The sequence below is a fragment of the Vulpes vulpes genome, chromosome 9 (genome assembly GCF_048418805.1).
Source record: "Vulpes vulpes isolate BD-2025 chromosome 9, VulVul3, whole genome shotgun sequence".
Taxonomy (NCBI): Eukaryota; Metazoa; Chordata; class Mammalia; order Carnivora; family Canidae; genus Vulpes; species Vulpes vulpes.
In genome coordinates this window covers 58,533,009-58,560,493 of record NC_132788.1, presented here as the reverse complement: position 1 = coordinate 58,560,493, position 27,485 = coordinate 58,533,009, and the positions used below count along the sequence as shown (strand labels likewise).

At 37.5% G+C, this 27,485-nt stretch overlaps 1 protein-coding gene across 5 annotated transcripts in view; it reads right to left on the bottom strand.

The window, feature by feature from the left end:
• TMCC1 (transmembrane and coiled-coil domain family 1) overlaps positions 1-27,485 on the bottom strand; it is a 247,575-nt gene that overhangs the window by 162,316 nt on the left and 57,774 nt on the right. For 2 of the 5 annotated variants that reach the window (XM_072720243.1, XM_026016987.2), the window contains exons 2-3: positions 18,472-18,527; positions 14,078-14,774 (exon numbers count right to left, since the gene is read on the bottom strand). In XM_072720243.1, coding sequence (XP_072576344.1) covers positions 14,078-14,647 — 570 coding nt within the window. In that variant the 5' untranslated portion in view covers positions 14,648-14,774; positions 18,472-18,527. The remainder of the gene's footprint in view (positions 1-14,077; positions 14,775-18,471; positions 18,528-27,485) is intronic. The other 3 variants (XM_072720244.1, XM_072720245.1, XM_072720248.1) reach the window with 3 other exon arrangements.

Below are 27,485 nucleotides of genomic sequence, written 5' to 3'. Positions count from 1 at the left end.
TAATGAAAAAGACAACTATAATCTCCATATTTAGAAATTTGTCTGAATAATATAAACATTTATGTATATTCATGTATGTACATAAGTAGAATGTAAGAAAGTGAACAAATCCACTTGGGGAGAAAAGGTACCTGAAACTATACCTTAGAAATAGTAAACTGACATGACTATTCTAAAAGCTACATATAGGGCACCTGGGTGGCTCAGTTGGTTGGGCTGCTGCCTTTGGCTCAGGTCATGATCCTAGGGTCTCTGCTCAGCAGGAAGCCGGCTTCTTCTTCTGCCTGCCACTCCCCCTGCCTATGTTCCCTTGCTCAGTCAAATAAATAAAATCTTTAAAAATAAAAAAATAGGGATCCCTGGGTGGCTCAGTGGTTTGGCACCTGCCTTTGGCCCAGGGTGTGATCCTGGAGTTCTGGGATCGAGTCCCACGTCGGGCTCTCTGCATAGAGCTTGCTTCTCCCTCTGCCTATATCTCTGCCTCTCTCCCTCTGTGTCTCTCATGAATAAATAAATAAAATATTTTAAAACATAATAAAAATAAAAATAAATAAATAAATAAAGCTACATATAAGTATCCAAGTTTGTTAAAAACAAGGCAACTGGCTCAAAATGGAGTCACTTACATACTAAGCCCCATGTTTACCAAGAATCTAATTACAGTTTCACCTCTCCCAGAAAGATACTCTTAAACCAACAAATCAGGAATTACCTGATCAGTATTAGGTAATCTGCCTCATTACCCCTGAGATGCCCTGTGGGGACAGTAACATAATATCAATCTGTTTTTTTGGTTTGCTTGTTTTGCTTTGCCTAGTACAACTTTCCTGTTTCTGGCCCTTTCTGTCTATAAAAATCTTTCCCTTTGTACAGCTCTTCAGAGCTCCTTAATTTGCTATAACGGATGCTGTCCCATTTATGAATTGTTGAATAAAGCCAGTAAGATCTTTACATTTTACTCAGCTGAATTTTTAACAACGTGAAAAGCATTAACATTTAAACCATACAGGAATCCCTGGGTGGCGCAACGGTTTGGCGATTGCCTTTGGCCCAGGGCGCGATCCTGGAGACCCGGGATCGAATCCCACATCGGGCTCCCGGTGCATGGAGCCTGCTTCTCCCTCTGCCTGTGTCTCTGCCTCTCTCTCTCTCTCTCTCTGTGACTATCATAAGTAAATAAAAATTAAAAAAAAAATTTAAACCATACAATATAAATTTAATACACATAAATCAAATTCTTAATAGTAACTGTTCCAAGTATTTTTCCTCACCTATCTGGCATTTATAGACAAGGTTATGACTTAAGGCCTTAGTGTGCACTATCATCCTCTCCTGTTAACAATGCCAAGAAAAACCAATTTCAGTAAAATTTCTTTATAGTAGAGGCTTTTGGAACCTTTCCTTTTGCTCTTCCCTCTGCCTCGCCTGCTCTTTCCCCAGTTATTTCTTGGTTTCTTCCCATCCTTCAGATCTTTGCCCACATATCAAGGCAAATGACCAATGTACTTAAAATTTCCTGTCCTAGAATTCATCTCCTTTCACAACTGTCATATTGTATAAGGATTTCTCACACTATACAAAATACAGCATTCATATGAAAATTTCCGTAAGGTGAAATGGCATAAAGCAAAGAAATAATTACCACTAACTTATATGAAAAAAACTTTTTGATCATCCCCAGACTCAAAAAGTGACCTCTCTTAGGCTTTTCTGATACACTAGGACACATCTTGGTAACAGATGCACAAAATAAATTGAGATAAACCACAGATGCTCACAGGCAGAATTCAAAGTTATGACAGCTTGAACTGTAGTTATCAGGAAAGGAGCTTGTGAGTAGTACTTTTACTGCTAGGGCTGTGCCCTCTGTAACTGCTCGCTACAAAACAAACACCGAATGCCACTGTCACTTTTCACCATTTTTTGTAAAAGCAAAAGTCCTCTTCAGATTTTTTTCAGATAGCCAAAACAAACACTAACATAGGTATTTCATAAAAGCAAAAGCTTAATGTGAATTTCTGAAAAGTAGGAGATAACTATTTTATTTACTATTTTACTTACCTTTTTTGTTTTGTTTTATTCACTCATTTATTCACAGTGTCTTTTTTTTTAAAGATTTTATTTATTTATTTATGAGAGACAGAGAAAGAGAGGCAGATACATAGGCAGAGGGAGAAGCAGGCTCCCTGTGGGGAGCCCAATGTGAGACTCGATCCCAGGACCCTAGGATCACGACCTGAGCCAAAGGCAGATGCCCAACCACTGAGCTGACCAGGGACCCCAGCTTATTCTCAGCACCTAAAACCGGAACAGACAAAGTATGGGCCATAGCCCAGATACTGTCTACCACAGCCAAATCCAGGTATGCATTTACATATTATGGGTGGCTGCTTTCATGCTACAATGCAGAGCTGAATAGTTGTGAGAGAGAGACCAGAAGGTCAAAAATACTTACTATCACTACTTACAGAAAGTTTGTAGAGCACTGATCAAAAAACAATGTTAGGTCAAATACTCAAACATTTACTGAGCGAATGCATGAAAAACAAACAGTAGCAAAATATATTTCTGATCCCACAGTGTTTTAATAATAGATATAAAAGAAGAGCACATAAACTAAGACATCACCATGGAAGCTTTTGGTGCACTCACCTAGGTTTGCACTTTCATCTGTACAACTTTTCATAGATTCAAAGAACAATGTTGGCAAGAGCACTAAAATTCAGAGTTAAGTAACAGGCTTGTTTAAAATCACTCAGCTAATATATACAATGGAATATTACTCAGCCATTAGAAATGACAAATATCCACCATTTGCTTCAACGTGGGTAGAACTAGAGGGTATTATGCTGAGTGAAGTAAGTCAATCGGAGAAGGACAAACATTATATGGTCTCATTCATTCGGGGAATATAAAAAATAGTGAGGGGGATTATAGGGGAAAGGAGAGAAAATGAGTGGGAAATATCAGAGAGGGTGACAAAACATGGGAGACTCCTAACTCTGGGAAACGAACAAGGGGTAGTGGAATGGGAGGTAGGTCGGGGGATGGGGTGACTGGGTGGCAGGCACTGAGGGGGGCACTTGATGGGATGAGCACTGGATGTTATGCTATATGTTGGCAAATGGAACTCCAATTTAAAAATATAAATAAATAAATAAACCTAATTCCGCCGTCCCCTCCCCCCAAATAAGATAAAATAAAATCACTCAGCTAGTATATGACAAATTCAGGACAGAAGCTTTTTCCTTTTTAAACTGTTTTCCATTATAATCAAGCAAACTTTAATGTGATAATTATTTTCCACTCTTCAATTTAAGGATGAAGTATAAAATCTGACTGAATAATCTTACAAGTATTCTGAGGGTTTCAAAGTTTGACTCACCATGAAACAATGATTATATGTAAAACCTGATGGAAGCAAACTAAAAATCTATTCTGAATCTGAAGGCTACCTTTCTCCCCTAATTCTGTTCATTTCTTCCCTTGATGTTATCACTTTATTTTTAAACATTAATAGTATCCTAATATGGAGGCACATTTATATACTACATTGAAATTTCAAAGCATTTACTTAAATAATCTAAATTTATACCATAAAATGTATACTTGACTTCAGGACCACTATGAATCTTACCATTGTTCAAAACATGGCCTATCTCTAGCATACAGTCATTAAAACACACATTCAATAGCCATCTTAAGTTATTATTCTTTCATTGGGTCTTCTTCTATTGTAGTAACTTAATAGTTTTTCTAAGATGTTTTATGTTCTTGCATAAGATTTACATCAAGGCTCATTATTCCTTTCTTCACAGAGAACTCCTCTCTTGCTAATCAACTCTCCTTTCCTTCTAGGGAAATCCTATTCCAGACCTTCAAACTGATCATTGTTATTCTCTTGCTTTGATTTCACTGTTCTATTTAAGGGTGCTAAGACCCTGGTTTCAGCCATCATCATTTCTCGCCTAAATTCTACAACAGACTCCTAACCATTCTCCTTTCACCTTAGACTCCCTGCAGTCTACTCACATGGCAGGCAGAGTGATTCTTTAAAAAAGAAGTCAGATAGGGGCGCCTGGGTGGCTCAGGTGGTTAAGTGTCTGCCTTCGGTTCAGGTCATGATCTCAGGGTCTAAACTACTGTTCTCTTTCACTTGGACCGCTATAATAGCCTGCTGGCTCATCTATCTACGTTCAATCTAAACCTACTCCAACCCACTCTCCATGCTATAAACGTAATGATAGTCTGTAATCACAAAGTTGACATTGCACTCCACTCCCCCAAGCCTTGCTTAAAAATTGTTGATGCTACGATCATTCTTAGGTAAAGAAAAACTGCTTTAATATTGTCTGCAGACCTCTATATGAACTGCACCTATCTCTCCAGTCTTAACCAGTATGCACCTGAATGCATGCACACTTGCCAAGTATATACACCTGCCATTCTATCCTTCGTACTCAGCAAACCTCCCCCTTCTTAGGACCTTTGTACTTGCAGCTCGACTACCTCATTCAGATAAACCTGTTTATCCTTTCAATCTCTTTCACTTCCTCAGCAAAGTCATACCCTGACTTCCTTAACTAGGTCAAATGTCCCTATGATATCAGCTCCAGTAGCATTTGCCACAGTTGAAAATTTTATGTTTTACGTGTCCCCATCTGATTATAAACTCCATGAGAGCAAGAATCACATCACATCATATCACATAATATCATGCAGTGCCTAGCATGTATCAGGTAATATATATTTGCTGAATGAATGACTAAAAGCATAAGCCGTAATATGGAAATATGAAAACTTTACAGGAAGAATAAAAAGTGCAGGAAACAAGTGCTAAATTCTGTATGAGGCAGTAATGACATAAGGTAAAGAAGTCCACATGGGCTAAATTGCGGAAAGCCTTGCATGACATTTTAACGAACTTTCTTTACTCCTCACATAATAGTGGACCCAGTGAAGGGTTTTTTAGCAGTGGAAATGGCATCATTTGCTTTGTGCTTTAGATAGCTCTCACAAGCTACATGCAGTGTGGACAAAGGATCTGAAAGGGCAAGGAGATGGATGGAGGCCCAAACTAGGGCACAAATTTGGGGACTGTGTGATTGAGGGGTGAAAGAGATCAGAATAACTCTTTAAGGTTGCCAACATGGGTGACTGGTGGCTTCAGAAAGTCATATCTAGTAACTATCAAACTCATGGGCTGACTGCACTAAAATCATGTGGGGCCTTGATTAAAAGTTTTCTTCTAACTTAGAAATCCTGGGAGTGGCACATAAAAATTGTATTTATAACTAGTGTCCTAAATGATATCTTCTATAGTCACACAAATTTGGAAACAACAAAGAAAACACACTAGAAGAATGAAAAGTTTATGAGAGATAATGATTAATTTAAATTTGGAAATGACGAGTTTGAATTACCAATGCAGATAACCAACAGGCAGTGAGAGAACTAATTCTGAACATCACAGGACTGGTCCAGTTGGAGACCAATATTTGTTAGAGGCTGTATGACAGCATTTAAGTATGCTTAAAATTATGACAGCATTTAAGTTCACAGAAGTGAAAAGAGTGGTATGGCTATGGTTAAAACTCCAAAGGACACAACACTTAAGATACAGGGAAGAGAGGGGATCCCTGGGTGGCTCAGCGGTTTGGCTCCTGCCTTTGGCCCAGGGCGCGATCCTGGAGTCCCGGGATCGAGTCCCGCGTCGGGCTCCCGGCATGGGGCTTGCTTCTCCCTCTGCCTGTGTCTTGCCTTTCTATCACAAATAAATAAATAAATCTTTAAAAAAAAAAAAAAAGATACAGGGAAGAGGATTTGTTCATTATTCAAAAAAATACCCTGAAATGCTATTTCTGCATGAGATATGTGTATACAAAATGTTGTCCTACTAGATGTTGGGAGGGATATCAAAGCTAGACATGGCACCTCTTACAAGGCCTGTGGACAGTTGTAGGCCTTCTCTCAACACATCAGCCAAAATGTCACAGGCCTTATCATTCAAGTCCATAATATACCCTCAAAGAGTGTACATTTACTAAGGAAACACTAAGTAGTTTTATTCCCCAGAGTTTTGTTGTTGTTTTTTTAAGATTTTATTTATTTATTCATAGAGACACAGAGAGAGAGAGAGAGAGAGAGAGAGAGAGAGAGAGAGGCAGAGACACAAGCAGAGGGAGAAGCAGGCTCCATGCAGGGAACCCGACATGGGACTTGATCCTGGTCTCCAGGATCACACCTCAGGCTGCAGGTGGCGCTAAACCGCTGCGCCACAGGGGCTGCCCCCCCCCCACCCCCCACCCCCCAGTCTTTAACTTAGAGGAGATCCTTACTCCCCATTACCCATACTAACATCCTAAGCCCTTCCTTCAAAGCTTTCCCAGATTCCATCGGACATAATTACTCTTTCCCTAAACACATGTTTTTATATTGCTTGTGGCATATAACACATTCTACCTTGTATTATATTGTGGAAGCAGTAGAGTGTTACAGAAAGAAAATTAGCCTACAGAAATCAAAAGTTAAATTCCTTACTTACAAGTTGTGTGATCCTGAAATCACTTATGCTTCCTAGTTTGTGAATTAATGACAATAAGGACCTTCATTACCATTTCATAGAATTACTAAGAAGACCAAGTGAGATCATTTATGTTAAAGCGCTTTATTAAAATTCATAAAATATTGGGACACCTGGATGGCTCAGTTAAGTGTCTGCCTTCTGCTCAGGTCATGATCCCAGGGTCCTAGGATCAAGCTGGGCAGTGCTGAGCAGGGAGCCTGCTTCTCCCTCTGCACCTCTCCCCTGGAGGAGTGTTTCTCTCTCTCTCTCTCTCTCTCTCTCTCTCTCTCTCTCTCTCTCTCTCACATACACACACATAAATAAATAAAATCTTTTTTTAAAAATTCATAAATTACTTTCTCTTCTATCTGTACATATTCTCTTTCCTGCAAGTTCTAAAAATCGTAAGAGATTGGGAACAAGTACTATGTACCTATTGTCCACCACAGCATTTATATTAGAATATCTTGCATATAACAGACACTCAGAAGTTTAGTCAAATATGCTGAATAGATGATGTGAGACAAAAACGAGACAAGTGTATATTCTGATTCCAAAAAGGACCTGAGGCAGCCGACATGCATGTTTCTTTGACCACTCTATTAACTATCCGGCCAATAAATTCTATTTTCCTTGCTCATTCCCCTTTCTGAAATAACCCTTTGTTCTACCCTCACATACTCACATATCTAAATCCTTTTTCTCCTATAAGACCCAAATCAAAGACCCAGCTCCCCCTCCTACTCTAAGCTTTCTATTCACTTCAAACCAAAAGTATCTTCCATCTTCTCAACTTGTCTGTACACTTATCAGATACTGTTTTATTTATTTATTCACAAGAGACATAGGGAGAGAGGCAGAGACACAGGCAGAGGGAGAAGCAGGCTCCACACAGGGAGCCTGACGCAGGACTTGATCCTGGGACTCCAGGATCATGCCCTGGGCCAAAGGCAGGCGCTCAACTGCTGAGCCACCCAGGCATCCCAAGATACTGTTTTATGCTGTTTGCTATATCTCCAACTAGACTGTAAGTTCACAGAGTCTAGGATCAGAAAGTCTTCAGATACTCTGCAGAACTTTAAGTAAATAGTAGGTATAATAGAAACAATCTTATATAGTAGCCATTTTAAAAATCTGAAGGATTTCAGAAGGATCTGAAATAAAGATCGTGTTGTATATGAAATGCTAATCCTAAATTTTTGTAAATTTGGTGCCAATAGCTGATTGTTTCTATCATACTATCCATATAAATGAAGTTCACATTTATTTTTATTTTTTTTTAATTTTTATTTATTTATGATAGGCACACAGTAAGAGAGAGAGAGAGAGAGGCAGAGACACAGGCAGAGGGAGAAGCAGGCTCCATGCACCGGGAGCCCGACGTGGGATTCGATCCCGGGTCTCCAGGATCGCGCCCTGGGCCAAAGGCAGGCGCCAAACCCCTGCGCCACCCAGGGATCCCTGAAGTTCACATTTTAAAGTACAGAAAGAAAAAGTACAATTGTTTGTATCTCCCACATACTCAAACCAATGTCCAGCATATTAAAATAGAAAGACCATCTGGTATGGTAGGTAAAAGCAGTTTTTCAAAGAGATAATGCCCAGAACATAGTTGCTACTAAAATATATCTAATCAAAATATAAATGGCCTAACATTAGGTACTTAAGTTCTGAAACAATGGCATACTTAATTCTGTTTCTGCTACTTCTTCAAGAAAAAAATAGCTGTTTTAGAATTAATGAGAAAATTGTATAATGTACTTAATACATTGCCTGCCACATAATAAGCATGCAATGAATGTCGCTATCATTATCATCACTACTAATCCTAAATATCTCTTGATTAATAAGTATTTCATATATTATTTAACATATAGAAAATTATACTGGAAATTTAAATATTTTCTCTTTTTTTTAATAAATTTTTATTTATTTATGATAGTCACAGAGAGAGAGAGAGAGAGAGAGAGGCAGAGACACAGGCAGAGACAGAAGCAGGCTCCATGCACCGGGAGCCCGATGTGGGATTCGATCCCTGGTCTTCAGGATCACGCCCTGGGGCAAAGGCAGGCGCCAAACTGCTGCACCACCCAGGGATCCCTGGAAATTTAAATATTTTCATCTTATCTCCAACTCCATATATAAAAAGAGTTACCATAAATTACAGTATTACAATAAACTATGTTGTAATATTATATAATCAGTAATAATCTATAAAAGAATACTTATAGGGGCTTCTAAGTGGCTCAGTCAATTACACATCTGAGTCTTGGTTTTGGCTCATGTCATGATCTCAGGATCATGAGATCAAGACCCCCAACCAGGCTCTGTCCTCATGCAGTCTGCTTAAGTTTCTCTCTCCCTTTCCCTGTGCACCCCCTGCCAGCTCTTGCTCTCCAAAATAATAAATAAATCTTTAAAAAATATGTAAGAATATTTATGGATATCTGAAAATGCTCAAGATAGAATCTGAATCAAAAAGGATATAAAATTATACATTTAGTAAGATTCTGGTTTTATTTTAAAAAGCTAATCTCAATAGAACTAAATTTAAATATTCTTCTATATATTTTTTCATATTTAGGTAAGTAGTATATTGAGAAAACATGCCAAAATATTGGCATTTTTGGTTTTTTCTTCTTTTCCTTTCTGTATTTTCAATGTTTTCTACATTAAACATGTTTTTTTCCAATTCAAAACATTTAACTTAAGCATTTACAGAAAAAAATGCCTTTGTGAATTTGAAGATGATCCTTTATATGATGTACTTTGACCAGCTATATATGGTATATATTAAGTACCCATACATCTACTTTTTAGAAATGAACATGTTGCAAATATTCCAGCAGACTGGATGTGTAATAAGATTTGTCTGTGGGAAAAAGATGGACCCTGGTAAATCCAAAAAGGAAGGCAATGAGAACCTTTTTGTTCAACATATCATGACTGCTCCAACCAGGTCCCATTTCCACCATGAAGTCAAGCCATGCTTTGTACCTATAGGCACAAATAAATACTTGCCAAATCTGATTTAAAAAAAGAAATTTTGGGACACCTAGGTGGCTTAGCAGTTGAGCATCTACCTTTGGCTCAGGGCATGATCCCGGAGTCCTGGTATCGAGTCCCACAACAGGTTCCCTGCATGAAGCCTGCTTCTCCTCCCTCTGCCTGTGTCTCTGCCTTTCTTGTGCCTTTCTTTGTGTCTCTCATGAATAAATACATAAAATCTTTAAAAAATAAAAATAAAATAAAAAAGAAATCAAGCTTAAAGTCCAAAAACCTATTTTGAAAACTCACTTTATGTGGCAGATGGCTAAGGCAGAAGCGGGTACCTTTCGAACACAATGGATACATTTGAAAATCAACTCAACATTTGTCTTAGGGTTAGGTTTGTACACAGGTACGTGTACATGCAAGTCTATAAAAATGTTAATAATAACGGAGAAAAATATCAGTGTACTTAAACAAATATCAGTGTACTTAAACAATTAAAATATTTCATCCTCAGACATTGGAGTTAAAAAAAAAGATACAAATATAGAGAAGCCAGTATTTAGAATTTGAAACAATCACTCTTTCAGACTAAGAAACAACAAAGTAGAAGCTCTCCAGACTAATCTTCATTCTTAAACTTTCCATTTTCTCTGAAAGATATGCAGACTTTATGCTCACAGGATACTCAATGTTCATGGCTGGTACAGTTCCACATCAGTTTGTTAGTTATATTCATTATAATTAAATAGTTTAATTAAAACCAATCAGATATGAGCATAAAAAGGGCTGTTGCTTCCTTTTTTTTTATTTTAAGATTTTATTTATTCATGAGAGACAGAGAGAGACAGAGACATTGGCAGAGGGAGAAGCAGGCTCCCTGTGGGGAGCCCAATGCGGCACTCGATCCCAGGACCCTGGGATCACAACCTGAGCCAAAAGCAGATGTTCAACCACTGAGCCACCCAAGGTGCCCAAAGGGCTGTTGTTTCTATGAAAACTAAGGTTCTTTAGAAAGTCTCAAAAGCATACTGCTTTTTTAGAAATGAATTTAAAGTGGGTAAGGCCTTTCAGGAGATTATTAAAATCTAAGAGTCTATCCCATGATGCTTCACAAATTATCACCAGGTTATCATTCCATTATATAAAAATTTTTAAACTAGAAATTATAGTCCATGCAAAGAGCACAAGAAAGGTATAGACATCCATTCAGTAGATTTATATTTTTAAAATTTAAGGCCTTGGTTAAGTTAATTAAAAACAGAACGACCAAAAAAAAAAAAAAAAATAGAACGACCAGAGGATCCAGTAATTGCACTAATGAGTATTTACCCAAAGAATACAAAAACACTAATTTGAAAACAAATATGCACCCCTATGTTTACTGCAGCATTATTTACAATAGCCAAGTTATGGAAGCAGCCCAAGTGACCACTGACAGATGAATAAAAAGATATGGTATATATAAAGAAGATATAATTATGGAGTATTAGTCATAAAAAAAGAATGAAATCTTGTCATATGCAACAACATGGACTGATCTTGAGTACAATGCTGAGCAAAATAAGAGAAAGGCAAATAATAAATCATTTCACTCATGTGGAATTTCAGAAACAAAACAAAGAGGGGAAAAAACCCAGACTCTTAACTATAGAGAACAAACAGTTGGTTACCAGAGGGGAAGTGGGTGGATATGGGTTAAACAAGTGAAGGGGATTAAGGGTACATTTACCTTGATTAGCACTGAGTAATATATAGAATTGCTGAATCACTATATTGTACACCTGAAAATGATATAACACTGTATGTTAACTACACTGGAATTAAAATAAAAAAACAAAATGAAATTTGTGGGTTTTTCTGTAAATACACGTATTAAACAATTTTTAAAAATGTTCTCCCTTGGCTCTCAATGAAATTAAAAAAAAATTTATTTATTTCAGAGCTGAAGAGAGAAAATACAAGCTGGGGGTGGGGGAATGGAACAGGAACGAAAGAGGGAGAGGAATAAGCAGACTCCACACTGAGCAGGGAGCTGGACTCAGGGCTCAATCCCAGGACCCTGGAGTCACAACCTGAGCTTAAGGCAGACATTTAACATACTGAGCGACCCAGGCACCCCTCTATGAAGGTTTTTCAAAATAATATAAATGTATACATATGCTTTACTTACAATTTTTTTTAAACATAGAAGTCTGTAATCCCAGAATCACTAGTAAAAAAATTTCTTAGGGATGCCAGGGTGGTCCAATGAGATAAGCATCTGACTCTTGGTTTTGGCTCAGCATGGAGTCTGCTTAAGACTCTCCAGCATGCATGCACATGCTTGCTCTCTCTAAAATAAATAAATAAATCTTAAAAAAAAATGTCTTAGTGCTGTCTGGTACAGATTAATGTGAATTATATAGTTGCACTGTTAGTTTCTATTGTCAACATTTTTGTCCTTTAACAATGACCAAATATCTTTTTTATTACAAAGACAACTATTATGCACATAAATATATATTACTTTTTCTCATTTGTACCTTTAATTTTAATGATCTGAATCATTATTCTATCTGATTCTGTGGATATGGCAACCAGACAAGCTTAACTTCTTGAAGTGATTTCCTGTCTATTACTTGTTTGCTTGTTTTTATGTCCCACTCAGATAGGAGAGGTTTAAAGGTACTAGATTCAATATTTGGATTTCCAGACTAAATAAATATCCAGTAAAATAAACTTACCTCTGCCAGAAGCAGACACAGAATGAAAGAGATTAACTAATCATCAAAACTTTATGGAATACATAAATGTAAAGCCAAAAGGCAGCAGGATGGTAACTTATAGGGCAGACTTGGCCAACAAATGTGTTCTGTTTGGCTTCCATAATATCTAAAATCAAGAGATTACTAAGCTAGCTTTCAAGTTTCTCTTGAAAAATAAGAAGGCCTGGCAAGACTAGGCTCATAGTCCTAAATCACAATAAGCAGCTACAAAGAGACTGCCCCTTTAGACAGGACCTGTACTCTTCAGTTTGTCCAAATCACATAACATGAGTTCACTCACTGTCACTACCTGCCTGGCTACACGTACCCAAGTTTTCAAACCCTACCAGAACTATTTCTCCTATTTGCCTCAACTAACCTTAATTAAGACATGGAAATGAAAGTTATATGAAGAGAGTTTCCCCTATATTCGTTAAGCCTAGTTGTCCCATCCAACCTAAAAAACCTGTTTATTAAGAGTAAATTAGGGGCACCTGGGTGGCTCAGTAGGCTAAGTGTCTACCTTTGGCTCAGGTCATGATCTCAAGGTCCTGGGATTGAGCCCCACATCTGGCTTCCTACTCAGCAGGCAATCTGCTTCTCTCTCCCTCACCCTCTGCCCCTCCCCCTGCTCATGCTCTCTCTCAAATAAATAAAATCTTAATAAAAAAAAAAGTAAATAATAGGGGCACCTGGGTGGCTTAGTCAGTTGAGTGTCCAACTCTTGGTTTCAGCTCACATCCTGATCTCAGGGTCACAAGATCAAGCCCCACGTTGAGCGCAGAGTCTGCTTACCTCTCTCCCTTTCCATCTGCCTCCTCCCGCCATTCATGCACTCATTCTCTCTCTCAAAAAAGAAAACAAATCTTTAAAAAAAAATAAAAAGAGGGATGCCTGGCTGGCTCAGTGGTTGAGTGTCTGCCTTCGGCTCAGGGCATGGTTCCAGAGTCCTGGGATCAAGTCCCACATCAGACTCCTCAAGGGGAGCCTCCTTCTCCCTCTACCTATGTCTCTGCCTCTCTCATGAATAAATAAATAAAATCTTTAAAAATAAAGAAAGAGTAAATCATAAGAATGTATATGCTCTACTACAGAATGCAAAATGTATATTAAATGCCAATGACATGGTACAGTATATGAAAATTATAATAAATTTAGTATATTCCATGCTAAGCACAGAAAAACCCAGATTCTAGAATTTTCTTGCCTTCATTAATGTAAGAAAGTCAAGGGACGCCTGGGTGGCTCAGCAGTTGAGCACCTCCCTTTGGCCCAGAGCGTAATCCTGGAGTCTGGGGATTGAGTCCCACATTGGGCTCTCTGCATGGAGTCTGCTTCTCCCTCTTCCTGTGTTTCTGCCTCTTTCTCTGTGTCTCTCATGAATAAATAAATAAAATCTTTTAAAAAATTATTTTTAAAAAGTCAATTCGTGCGCAAAACCAAAATAAGAACAAAGCATCTCTGCTCCTCTGCCATAGAACTGAGCCTTTTTTTTAACACATAAAAAACACATGAAGGTTTTAAAAAGGGTAAAATAAAATAAAGCAATATGTTAGGAAGCAAATAAGAATATAAGCATCCACTCATTAGCTAGAATGAATATTATTCATCTCATTTAATAAAAAACAAAAAAAAACAAAATAAAACTATTTTTTTTACCACAACTTTGAGGTACTTGCTGAAATACCTCTTTTCAGTTACCAAATAGAATTGTGGAGAGTTCTAGCTAAAAAGAACAGTAAGTTAGCAGAAAAAGGAAATCTAGCAGACCTACCCGCTCTGCAGTTGCCTCATCCCCTGGTAGACATGCAGCAGCAGCAGCAGCACAAGCTATTTCCATCATAGCAGAGCTGGTTGGAGCATCAGTTGTGGATGAAGACCTGGGTCGGCCCGACTGCATAACAGTTGCCATCTCCTGGCCAGATTTCCTGTTGATTTGGGGACTTCCCTTTGGGGCCTCTGGTTTGCCCCGCCTACTATGTAAGCTCGTCCCTCTCTTCATCTTGGGTGGTACTCGGATCTGCTGCAGGACACGATTCAGAGCTGTGGGGTGGGTGGGGACACCATCAATCTCAGCACATGCGTTCTGGCTTTCCAGATCCATTTCAGGTTCTGGATCTGCCTGAATTTGTTGCACATCGTGTGGAGACACTGATGACCTCCTGCGCTGGTGCTGGAAGAGATGCTTCAAGCCTTGGCCAATCACATTAATGTTCTCCAAAGCATTGTGGGTCATTTTAGACAACTTTTGTTCTGATTCTGTCTGCTTTCTGGCCTCTGCATCTTGGGATTTGCCTCCAGGATCAGGGTCCTCATATAACTGTTCACTGCCCGAAGGCTCCATTAGTAGACTTAATACGCTTATTTGCAAACTCAAAAACTTTTAAACACACCAAGACTGTCAAATTAGGTAGGCATTTGCTTCAACAGTAACTACACATGCAGCTGTGAGACGGAGGCTTCATGCCTATCTAATGTTAAAAAAAAAAAAAAGGAAAGAAAAGAAAAGAAAAGAAAAGAGCCTCTTATTATACATTCATGCAAAATCTCCAGTGTTAAAGAAAGCATGCCACGAGCCAAACAAATAGGCACTATCATTATGCAATCTTTAATCAGAAGATTAAAAGACAGTTTTCTAGATAGTGGGTAATGATTATTTTCTAGAATAGGAGAAAAAGCTCAGAAAACAAGTACACAGCAAATGAAGACAGCAACATTAAAAAAAATCCCTACAAATTTCATTATATGAAGAATTGGATATTAGAGGAGTCATCTTGGAATGGAAACCATAACATTGACAGAACAGCCATAACTCAGAAAATCAGGAGGGAACAGACCATTCAATATGCATAGTATAATTGGGCAATTTAATTCCTCTCAACTCATAACCACAGTTAATTGTCCATACGCTGAAACTCAGCAAAGTAAATTCAAAGAATAAAAGTGAGAAGTGGATATCCCAATCTAACTGTATGTAGCTTTTAATGAAAAGAGGAATTTCTTGTTACCATTCATATTCACCAGGTTCACTGGTAAATAGAGGTGATACATTTGCTCTACTGAGAAGAAAATGGTAATAGAAATCTTGTAAGCTGAATTCTCTGAAGCACAAATGACCGTCTGGCACCCTATGAGCAAATGATACAGACAGAATCTATCTTCAGAGAGACTAGAGCTTTGCTCAGTACCAGCTATCAAGAAGAGAGATTCAGAGTCGCTCCAGAAGTGGGGAACACGAAGCAAGATAGTTTACATCTCAAATGGACAAGTGTTGGACAGCTGGAGTCAGTCTCCACCCCCACCCTACCCTGCAAAAAAAGAAGAGATTCAAAGAAATCCCTTTCTCTGAATAGTGTCATCTCTGACAGAAGCTCCCACATAACCACATAAATTCAAAAGCAAAGAAGTAACACAGTAACTGGGTATGATGAGAAAGTAAAGAAAAAGAAAGGATAAAATGCAACCATACACCAATATTAAATGAAGGAAATTAAAAGGAAGCTGAAACTAAGAGATATAAAGTCAGCACAACTGCCATGGTTATGGAAATCACATGCAAAAAAACAAGAGCGGAAGATGGTAGGGATGAGATTTTTCTTAATGGAAAGAAATAGGTAGTATTTTTGTATTGAGTTTTTGCAAATATATAAATTTGTATTAATGCACAGAACCTGCTAGAGGGGACAAAATATGGTGTAGGGGGTTATTTCCTTATTTTCCCTCAACATTTGTTCAGTGAGCTTTAAAACTCCCTATACTCTACCAAGTACTTTGTTTCAACAGCCTAAGTCACTACCAAAGAGGCCCTCTGGTAGTCATGTTCTGGGGATATGGAGATTTCCTGCTACCAAGCAGCAATCTAAAAGGCATAAATTAGCTGGATATGAGTTCACTGTGAGTTCACGGCTGCTGGAGTTCAGAGGGATGGGCATGCAAACCTGCTAGAGTCTTCTTCATTGTAACTACTCTCAGAAGACCTTCTTACCATGCATATGGTACTGTCATTGTGGCTCTGCTGTCCATATTTTTTCATGGCTATTTCCCCACCCTCTGACCTCTTCATGATTCAGGAGCATAAACATCGTCAAAGACAAAGACATTTATCTCTCACCAGTACCTTCCTACTTTCTACATACCACAAAATCCTTTGCTCCAAAACTAGGCAAATGAGTAGCAGTCATGACAATGGGAAATTTCAAGGCCTTTCACTCAAATTCTTTGTGGCCACACTAAAATCCTGCCATACCACTGGGGCTTCTTACCCTTGTCCTGATTGTGCACTGCTTTTGTTCTTTCTTCTTCCCATTAAGGGAGCCAAGAAAGAATCCCTTAATCCTTGTTAGGTTAATGACTGTCTTGGCCTTTACTGAGTTTTCTGGGGCTCCTTGAGGGTACTATGTTGCCAATAGTACATGTATTTAATTATACTCACCTTCCCTCATGAATTTGTAGAGCAGACTAATAGTTTTTGAATTATTTCCACTCTGCAAAGCATTGAGTTCCTCAGAGAATAAGAACTATGTAACCAAGATAATCCAGTAACTAATCTCTTCTTGTACTGGACAATTTAGACCCTAAGAAGATGGAAGGATATGAAAGCAGCAGACTGATAATAAGGAAGCAATTTACTCTTTTTCTTTTTTTGCACTGTATTAGCTAAATAATACAAATGAGTTTTTTTGTTTTTGGAAGCAAAAAATATAAAATAAATTCTTCCATGAGAGTTAAAAGATACCATGATCAAAAGAATGGTGTCAAGGTTAGTTGGAAAACCAAATGACCTACTTGTCTTGTATATAAAGATATTATCTGTAAACTTGTTTATTTGGGCAGTGTTATAAACTAATCAAGTGGCCATCCGCTTCTTATTTTTAAAAAAAGGAAAACAGTACATTCTAATAATTAGTAACTTCATTTGAGGTTTCACTAGCATTTGTGCATCATTTTTTATTTTCAAATAACTGGAAATGATTATTACAGACAAAAATGCTAGCATTCCTTTAAAAAAAAAAAAACTAGAAATAGGGTGTCAAGCCCAAACTTACACAGGCCATCTATACAGTTGCAAAGGTTATATACTAGAACAGTAATGAATTCTGGGATTTCTAAAGGCAAGACATTCCTTAATCATACTAACTATAGCAGAGGCTTACTTAGCATGGAATCCTAAAGAAAACTAAGTTGAGCTTTAAACATCAAGCTGTAAGAATTTTGAAAAACAACCTGCTGCACTACAATGTACTAGTACTTATACTTGCAGCTATCATCTGCTTTATTACTGTGCTATCAATACAATAAATATAGTCAAAATGTTGAAGCTTGCTAATATTTTCTGTATGCCAACAGAAAATCTTTAAGATTATTTTTCAATATACACCAAAAAAATATTAAGGAAGGTAAAATACTGTGCCAAAGACAGCAATACCAAAGACAGCAATGATATAATAACTAAATATAAAATTGTTGACAGTAAGAATACAAGCACTAAATGAATTCAGTAATGTTAAAGTTTTTTAGGATTCCCCTATCTTCTTCTATAAGATAGCAAATTCAAATGAGTAACAGCTGCTCAGTTTATAAAACTCTCAAAATAATATATTGAGATACCTGGTTTAACACAAACAAATTCAACCACTAAGTATGCTTTTATAGGAAAGAAAAGTTGACTTCTCTTTTATTCACTCAGTTTCTCTGAAAAGTAAAGTTCTTATAAGTAAACCAGAAAAAGTAGAGAAAGAAAAAAGGGAGCAAAAAGGTACGGGGAAAAAGGGAGACAGGGGAAAGAATACAAAGTAGGGAAAAGAGAAGGAAGAAGTAACTACTTACAGACCAGGCACTGCAGAGAACTTTGTTAAATTCTCAAAAATTTTAACAATTTTCCTACAAAAGTTTCACCAAAGACATATTACACCATTACTTCACATTAAAGAAACAAGCTATTCTGAATATCAGAAGTTTAAAAGTTATGTTTTAAAAGTCTGGCAAATATATAGGAGAGTGCTTGGAAAACCATTCAAATTATATACAAATTCTTTTTCTTTTTTCTTAATTTTGTGGGGAAAATATATAATTTTATATATAATTCTGTATAATAGATATGGTGACCAAGCTTTTTGGTTTGGCTATGAAACAAGTTATTTCACTAACCATAAAGAATTATATACTTGCCTTTATCACTCTTCCTCAAGTACTTCTAAGGTATACAGGAATCCTTTTAGGACAAGCTGAAAAGCAAACATTAACAATTATGAAGAGAAAAACTTAAAGGGGAGAGGTTAATTATTATATTTATACAGAAAAAACTGAGCTTACGTATACATAACAAAATGTTAACATTAATATCTCAATGACAGCAGTAATTTTTCCTAGTATTTTCAGTATTTTCTAATTTTGCAAAAAATGTAATCAACAAAGAAGATATTTTGGAAAAAAGAGTGTTAATTTGTTAGTACTTAAGAAAGTATACATGTCATAAGTAGCAATGAGTATTTTTACACTGCAATACTGAATTAGGAAGGGCAATTAATTCTAATCTTCAAATAACATGAAATACAAAACAAGTACTAAAAAACACAATTTAATGAGCAAATTTTTCAAGTAGTTTGCAATTCTTTGCAATTCTGCATTCAAAACTAACTCTAAAAACTGTATCTACCATGTACAATTGAGGCACAAAAGTTGAAAATTTTGTGGAAAACAATCTTCTGACAGCCATTAGCAGAGAGGCAAGTTAATTAGATAAGTATTTGGGGGTATCTGCTATGTGCCCAGCATTACACAGACCAAATGAAAGCATATTATCCTGCCCTCAAGGAACTCACAATCTGAGACAGAAAGTAAGATTTACATACTTAAAACTTAAGGAAAATATCACAAAACAGTATCATTAAGCTAAAATGTGTGAGAAAACCCGCAATTACCATTAGAAGATCAGTTAAGATTAAATTTGTTCTGGAAAGCTTCATGAAAGAGAAAGAGGCTTTCGATGAGCTTTGAAGGACAAAAATAGGAATAAATAAGCAGGAAGATATGGGCCAAGACTCCCAGCTAGAAGGGCAGTAAACACAGTATGTTTGGGAGCCAGTAAAGAGGCCAGATGACCATACTGACGGATAGGGATTCCTGAGGCAGCCAAAGCATGGGGTGGCTGGTGGGTAAATGTGAGAGAGGACTTCCTATCACATAATCTTTTGTACCTTATGACTATTATTACATATTAAAAAACTAAACATTTTTTTAAATTTATTTATGATAGTCACACAGAGAGAGAGAGAGAGGCAGAGACATAGGCAGAGGGAGAAGCAGGCTCCATGCACCGGGAGCCTGACGTGGGATTCGATCCCAGGTCTCCAGGATCGCGCCCTGGGCCAAAGGGCAGGCACCAAACCGCTGCGCCACCCAGGGATCCCCTAAACATTTTTTTAAAAAGAAGAAAATATATGTTCTCTAGGGTAAACATTTTTGAAATAGTATAATTACTACATTAATTAAATAGCAATACCAAAGAAAATACAAAATTAAAATGCCCAAATGAATGTAAAAAAAAAAAAAGACGCAAAAGAAGATCACAGAACAAGTATAACATATAAAAAGCAAAACGTGGGACGCCTAGGTGGCTCAGCGGTTGAGCGTCTGCCTTTGGCTCAGGGCATGATCCCTAGGTCCTGGGATCAAGTCCCACTTCGGGCTTCCTGAATGGAGCCTGCTTCTCCCTCTGCCTGTGTCTCTGCCTCTCTCTCTCCATCCCTCCCTCTCTCCCTCTCTCTCTCTCTCACTCTCTGTCATGAATAAATAAATAAAATCTTTTAAAAAATAAAAATAAAAAGCAAAATGGAAGAGGTCAAATGTAAACCCAAATATTTCAGGAATTATACTAATGTAATCAGATCAAAAGACAAAAATAATTACACTAATAAAAAAACAATATTCAATTATTACAGTGTTCACAAGAATCACACCTAAAATACAAAGATAGAAAACAGTTAAAAACGAAAAGTATAGGGGGGATCCCTGGGTGGTTCAGTGGTTTAGCACCTGTCTTCAGTCCAGGGCATGATTCTGGAGTCCTGGGATCGAGTCCCACTACAGACTCCCTGCATGGAGCCTGATTCTCCCTCTGCCTGTCTTTGCCTGCCTCTCTCTCTCTCTCTCTCTGTCTCTCATGAATAAATAAATAATAAAAATTTTTAATGAAAAGTATAAAAAGGTCATACAGAAAAGGAAAGCCTCTCTAGCCATATTAATAGTACTCAAAGTAGACTCTAATGCAAAAAAGCACTTATAGGTATAGAATTCTTAGGATTCAATGTGTAACTCATCAGTAAGATATAACAGATTAAGTTGTATGCATGTAATAACATAGCCTTCAAATATATAACATGAAAGTTGACAGAATTACAAGTAGTAAAAAATATCCATAATCACAATGGGGAAACTTTTAATACCTCTCTCAGTAGCTGACAGAACAAATGACCCAGAAAGAGGGAAGAAAAATATAAAAATAGAGATCTCTATAGCATAATTAACCAGACCTACACTACCCAATAATTGCAGAATACTCTATCAAGTACTGAGAGAACATTTACCAAAACTGATCACACGCTAAGCCCTAAGGTAAGTCTCACAAGTTATTCTCTGACCACAATGTGGATTTCTAACGTTTAAAAAATGGAAGAAAAAAAAAAACCACTCTCCCCTTCCCCACACAATTCGCATTTTCTCCTGATCCAAGTGTTAGGCAATATAGCAGGGATAGGAGATGGGGCAAAATGGGTGAAGGGGACAGGGAAATACAGGCTTCCAGTTATTGAAGAAGGCATGGAAATAAAAGGCACAGCATAAGGATACAGTCAGTGAAATTTTAACAGAGATATAATGGTAGTTACACTTGTGGTGAACATAGCATAATACCTAAACTTGTCAAATCACTAAGCCATATACACCTGAAACTAATGTGACACTATATGCCAACTATGCTTAAACACACACACACACATACACACACACACACACACACACTTTAAAAATACAGCAGGGGGGATCCCTGCGTGGCTCAGCGGTTGAGCACCTGCCTTTGGCCTAGGGCATGATCCTGGAGTCCCGGAATCGGTCCCACATCGGGCTCCCTGCATGGAGCCTGCTTCTCTCTCTGCCTGTGTCTCTGCCTCTGTGTGTGTGTGTGTGTGTGTGTGTGTGTGTGTGTGTCTCATGAATTAAATAAATAAAATCTTAAATAAAAAAAAAAAAAAAGAAGCTGGACAAGCACCCAAGACCCTGAAGGGAAAGCATTCTGACTAAAGGAAATATTGTCCCAAGAGCATGGAAGAATTCCACTGCAGCTAGGAGGATTTTTTTTTTTAAGATTTTATTTATTTATTCATGAGAGACAGAGAGAGGCAGAGACACAGGCAGAGGGAGAAGCAGGCTCCCGGAGGGGAGCCTGATGTGGGACTTGATTCCAGGACCCCGGGATAACAATCTGAGCCGAAGGCAGACAGACACTCAGACAGACACTGAGTCACCCAGATGCCCCAGTTAGGATTTAAACCACAAATTTTGACAAACTGCTTAAGACTGAGGACTATAATCCTAAGAGTGATCCCACCTGAATATAAGGTTTTTCTCCAGAAACCTCAAAAGAATCTCTGATCAGGAAGGATCTGAAACAATGCAGAAAAAGCTCTTCATCCTTGCCCTCATTCACCCCTAATTAAGCTTAGAGAATGGAACAGGCAATGCCAATCAGCCCAGACCTATTTCCCTATCTCCCTCCGGAACAAAAGGCTTTATCTACAAAGAAAAATTCATCAAGGCCTATACTCTGAGAACACTGGCAACTGGAGTTAAAGAAAGAGACCAAGGATATGAATGCTCAATCTTCACTCTCTAAGTTAACAATAACCTTAATGCAGGGTTCTAAGAGCTTTAAAAAACATTGACTAGGGACACCTGGGTGGCTCACTTGGTTAAGTGTCCGACTTGGTTTCAGCTCAGGTCATCATCTCGCTGGTGCAGGGCTCCATGCTCAGCAGAGTCTGTTTCAGATTCTCTCTCTCTCTCTCTCTCTCTCTCTCCCTCCCTCCCTCCTTCTCTCCCCCAGCCCCACTTGTGTACTCTTTCTCGCTAAAATAAATGAATTTTTAAAAAATCTTTAAGAATTAAAAAAAAAAAACCTAGGCTAAAGTAAGGTTTTAAAAAATTAACCTAGATACTGCAGTTGGGTAAAAAGAAAGGAGAAGCTCTCCCCAAGGAAGGGGCAAGTAAAGTCTTGTGAAGGCCATACCTCAGAGACTGGAGGTTCTAGTATCTGCCTAAATCTGAGGCTTAACGGACCATCACAGAGCTCCCCTCACCCTCCATTACCATGCTAATAAGCTCTAAGAGTAACAGTGAAATATAGCTGTAAGAGACAGACTCTGAGAAATAGCACAAAGATAAAATCCAAAGCCAAGCAAGGAGACAAGGGACACTAGGAAAATGTGAAGTCCCTGGGTTCCCATGGCAAAAACAAGTATCAACTCTGGTAACCACAGCAATAATAAATTTCAAACACAGCCCAACCTCTAAAAATTAACACAAATTCCACCTTAAAGGACTAGTAAAAGGAAATCTGCAGTCTTCTCTAAGCATATAAAACATTTACTTCAGTATTTCCTGTCCTATACAACATGTTCAGCATTAAAAAAAAAATTATGAAGTATGCCAAAAACACAGCTTGAAGAAACAAACCAATCATCAGAACTAGACTCAGATATGACAGACAGATTTTGGAAGTATCAGGTAATTTAAAACGTAGTTATTAATATGTTAAATGGACTGTAACAGAAAAGAGAGACAACATGCAAGATTAGGTAGGTAAATTCACAGAGGCATGAAAATAGTAAGAATCAAATGGAAATTCTAGAAATAAAAACAGAGAAACAAATAATAACAAAAGCTTATTATAGACTTCAAACAGCTGAAAAAACAATCAACTTGAAGAGAAGCTAACAGATACATCCAAACTGAAATGTAAAAAAGAAACTATAGTAGGAAAATAGGAGAGAACATATGAGAAATGTGAGAACTTATCAAACAATATAACATAATATACTTAGAATGCCAGAAGAAAGAGATTGGAGAGAAAATTTTAGAATCCCCAAGAACTTACCAAAATTAGTGACAAGACACCAAACTACAGACTTTAGAAGTTCCAAAAACCAAACAAGATAAATATATTCTTCCCCCAAAAAATACATACACCAGGACATATCATATTTAAATTGCTAAAAGGCAACACACAGAGGAATAAAGATAAAGATTACAATAAACGTTCTATCAGAAACTTTGCAAGTAAGAAGACAGTGGAGTGATGACTTGAAAATATTGAAAGGAAAAAAAAAACCGCCCAACAAGTACTCTGTATCAGGTGAAAATATCCTTCATAAGTGAAGAAGAAATAGACTCTCCCAGACAAAAAACAAACAAACAGAGAATTCATTACCAGCAGACCCACCCTATAAGAAATATTAAAGGAAGTTCTTCAGGCAGGAGGAATATGATAAAGGTGACAAGTTTAGATCTATACAAAAAATGAATAAACGAAGACAAAATAAAATCTTTTTTCCCATTTTCAATTTCATACAATTGGTTATAGTAGTGAACAATGTACTGGGTACATATGTAGCATATGTAGTGAAATGAATAACTACAGCATTATGCTGGATTATGCTACCCATGCTGGGTACTACAGCATATGTAGTGAAATATGTAAGATACACTAAGATACATGTACTACAAGTAAAGTGGTATCATTTGAAGGTATATTCAGATTATTTTTAAATGAACACTGTAAACCCAAAGGCAACATTAAAAACCATTTTTTAAAAGATTTATTTATTTGAGTGACAGAAAGAGCACACAAGCAGGGGAAGGGGCAGAGAGAGAAAGAGAATCCTTAAGCAGACTGCCCACTGAGCACAGAGCTCAACATGGGGCTGGGTCCCCTGACCCTTAGATCATGACCTGAGCCAAAATCAAGACACATACACTTAAATGACTGAGGCACCCCTAAAAATCATTTTAAGTATAAGTAAGTCAATAGGGAGGATACAAGAATACTAATAAAAAGCTCAATTCACACTATAAAAGGCAAAAGAAGAAAAAAGAAAGAAATACAACATATGGGGGGGGGGCTGGGTGGCTCAGTCAGTTAAGCATCTGCTTTCGCTCAGGTCATGATCTCAGGGTCATGGGATTGAGTCCTGCGCATCAGGCTCCCTACTCGGCAGAAAGTCTGCTTCTCCCTCTCCCTCTGCCCCTCTACTCACTCATGCTCTTTTCTCTTTCTCTCAAATAAATAAATAAATAAAATCTTTAAAAAAATCAAAAGAAATGCAACAAATAGAAAATAGCTCACAAGATGGTGAGTTTTAATCTAGAGTTTTATTAATAATTACTTTAAATGTGAATGGTCTAAAAACACCAGTTAGAAGATAAATTGTTAGACTGGATGAAAAAGCATGGTCAAGCTAAATGCCATCTACAAAAAGGCTACCAAATATAAAGATTTAGATAAGAAAAGATAAAGCAGGGGCACCTGGTGGCTCAGCGGTTGAGTCTCTGCCTTCAGCTCAGGGCATGATCCTGGACTCCAGGGATCGAGTCCCACATCGGGCTCCCCATAGGGAGCCTGCTTCTCCCTCTGCCTATATCTCTGCCTCTCTCTCTCTCTCTCTCTCTCTCTCTCTCTCTCTCTCTGTGTCTCTCATGAATAAATAAAATCTTTAAAAAAAAAAGATAAGATAAAGCAATAAAAAAAAATCATACACTCACCAAAAGAAGGTTAGCCAAATCAATTTCAAAGGACTTCAGAATCAGAAAGACTGTCAAGGAGAAGAGGGCCACTACAAAATGATAAAGGGGACAATTCTCCAAGAAGATGGAATAATCACAAATACATATGCACCTAGGGGCACCTGGGTGGCTCAGTCAGTTAAGCATCTGCTTTTGACTCGGGTCATGATCCCAGCGTCCAACAAGTAAGCCCCTCATCAGGCTCCCTGCTCAGGGGAGAGTCTGCTTCTCGCTCTCTCTCTGCCGCTATCCCTGCTCATTCTCTCATACATATGTATGTACATACATACATACATAAAATCTTTAAAAATACATACATACACACCTAAAGTAAGAGCTTTAAAATACACGAGGCAAAAACTCATGGATCTAACAGGAGAAACAGACAATTACAGTTAAAGACTTTCAACTCATTAACTGTTTAAAAAAAAAAGTAGGTAGAAAATCAGGGAGCAGACCTTCATAGTACTACCACCTAACTTAAGTGATATCTGCAGAATGCCTGGCCCAATAACTGCTGAATATACATTCTTTTCAAGCATACTTGGAACATTCACAAACATATACTGTATTCTGGGCCATTAAACAAATCTTAAAAATCGTCTTTTTGTAAGATTTTATTTTATTTATTTATTTATTTGAAAGAGAGTGAGCAAGAGAGAACACAAACAGGGGGAGGGCAGAGGGAGAGGGAGAAGCAGACTCCCTGCTGAGCAGGGTGCCTGATGCAGGGCTCGATTCCAGGACTCCGGGATCATGACCCCATCTGAAGGCAAATATTTAACCAACTGAGCCACCCAGGCACTCCTAAAAATTGTTTTTTAAAAATGATACAAAATACATTCTCAGACCACAGTGAAATTATATTAAAATCCATAGCAAAAGATCTGGAAAATTCTCCCAACTATTTGGATATTAAACAATATATTTCTAAATAATCCATGGGTAAAGAGGAAGTATAGAAAAAAATGTTTTTTCTTTTTTTTAGAGAGCACATGAGGGAGCACATTGGGGAAAGGAAGGGGGAGAGGGAAAGAGAGCATCTTAAGCAGACTCCACACCCAGCACAGAACCCAACATGTGGCTCAATCTCATGACCCTGAGAAGATGACCTGAGCCAAAATCAAAAGTCAGAGGCTTAACCAACTAAACCACCCAGGCACCCCAGAAAAAAATTGTAAAGTATTTTCAAGTAAGTGAAAATGAAACATCAAAACTTGTAGGATGCAGCTAAAACAGTGCTCAGAAAAATTTATAGTTTTCTAATATCTAATATGTATATATTAGAAAAGACCTAAAATCAAAAACCTAAGCATCTACCTTAAGAGACTTAGAAGGCAAATTAAATCTAAATCAAACAGAAGGAAAAAATAAATAAAAATCAGAACAGAAATAGGGGCACCTGGCTGGCTCAGCCAATGGAGCATGCAACTCTTGATCTCAGGGTTGTGAGTTCAAGCCCCATGCTGGGTGCAGAGATTACTTAAAAATAAAATCTTAAAAAAAAAATAGAGCAGAAATCAATGAAATTGAGAATAGGAACAATGAAGAAAACCCACTGAAAGCAAAATCTGGTTGTTTGAAAAGACCAATAAAATTGAGAAACTTCTACTTCTGGCCAGGCTAAGAAATAGGAAAGACAAATTACCGCAAATAGGAATGAAAGAGAGGGCATTAACACTGACACAACGGCTATTAAAAGGATAATAAATATAATGAGCCCCTCTATGCTCATAAGTTTGACAGCTTAAATGAAATGAACCAATTCCTTCAAAGTTGACACAAACTACAAAAACTATACAAGGAAAAATAAATACCTGAATAACTGTATCTAAACAATGTGGTATTAACTCCTCAAAAAGGGGAAACTCCATACCAAGATGGTTTTACTGGTTAATTTTACATAATCTCTTGCAGAAAAGAGGGAAATTTCATGTCATGAGGCCAATACTAATACTAAAACAAATACTCAAAACTAATACTAAAACAAGACAAAGACATTACCAAAAGACTACAGATCAATACTCCAAGTTAACATATATGCAAAAACCTCTAACAAAATATTAACCTCAGCAATCCAAAGCCGGCTCAACACTAAAAAAAGCAGTCAATGTAATTCACACTATTAGACTAAATAAGAAAACCATAATTTCATAACAATAGATCAGAAAAATCAACTAAATTCAACATCTATTCATGACACCCTCAACAAACTCAGAAGGGAAATCTCTTAGCCTAATATAGGGTATCAATAAAATCTAAAATCAGGAAAAATAATGTAGGTGGAAATAACATTGCATTCAGGAATGAACACAGAGGAATAGACATGCAGAATGTGGACTACTTGT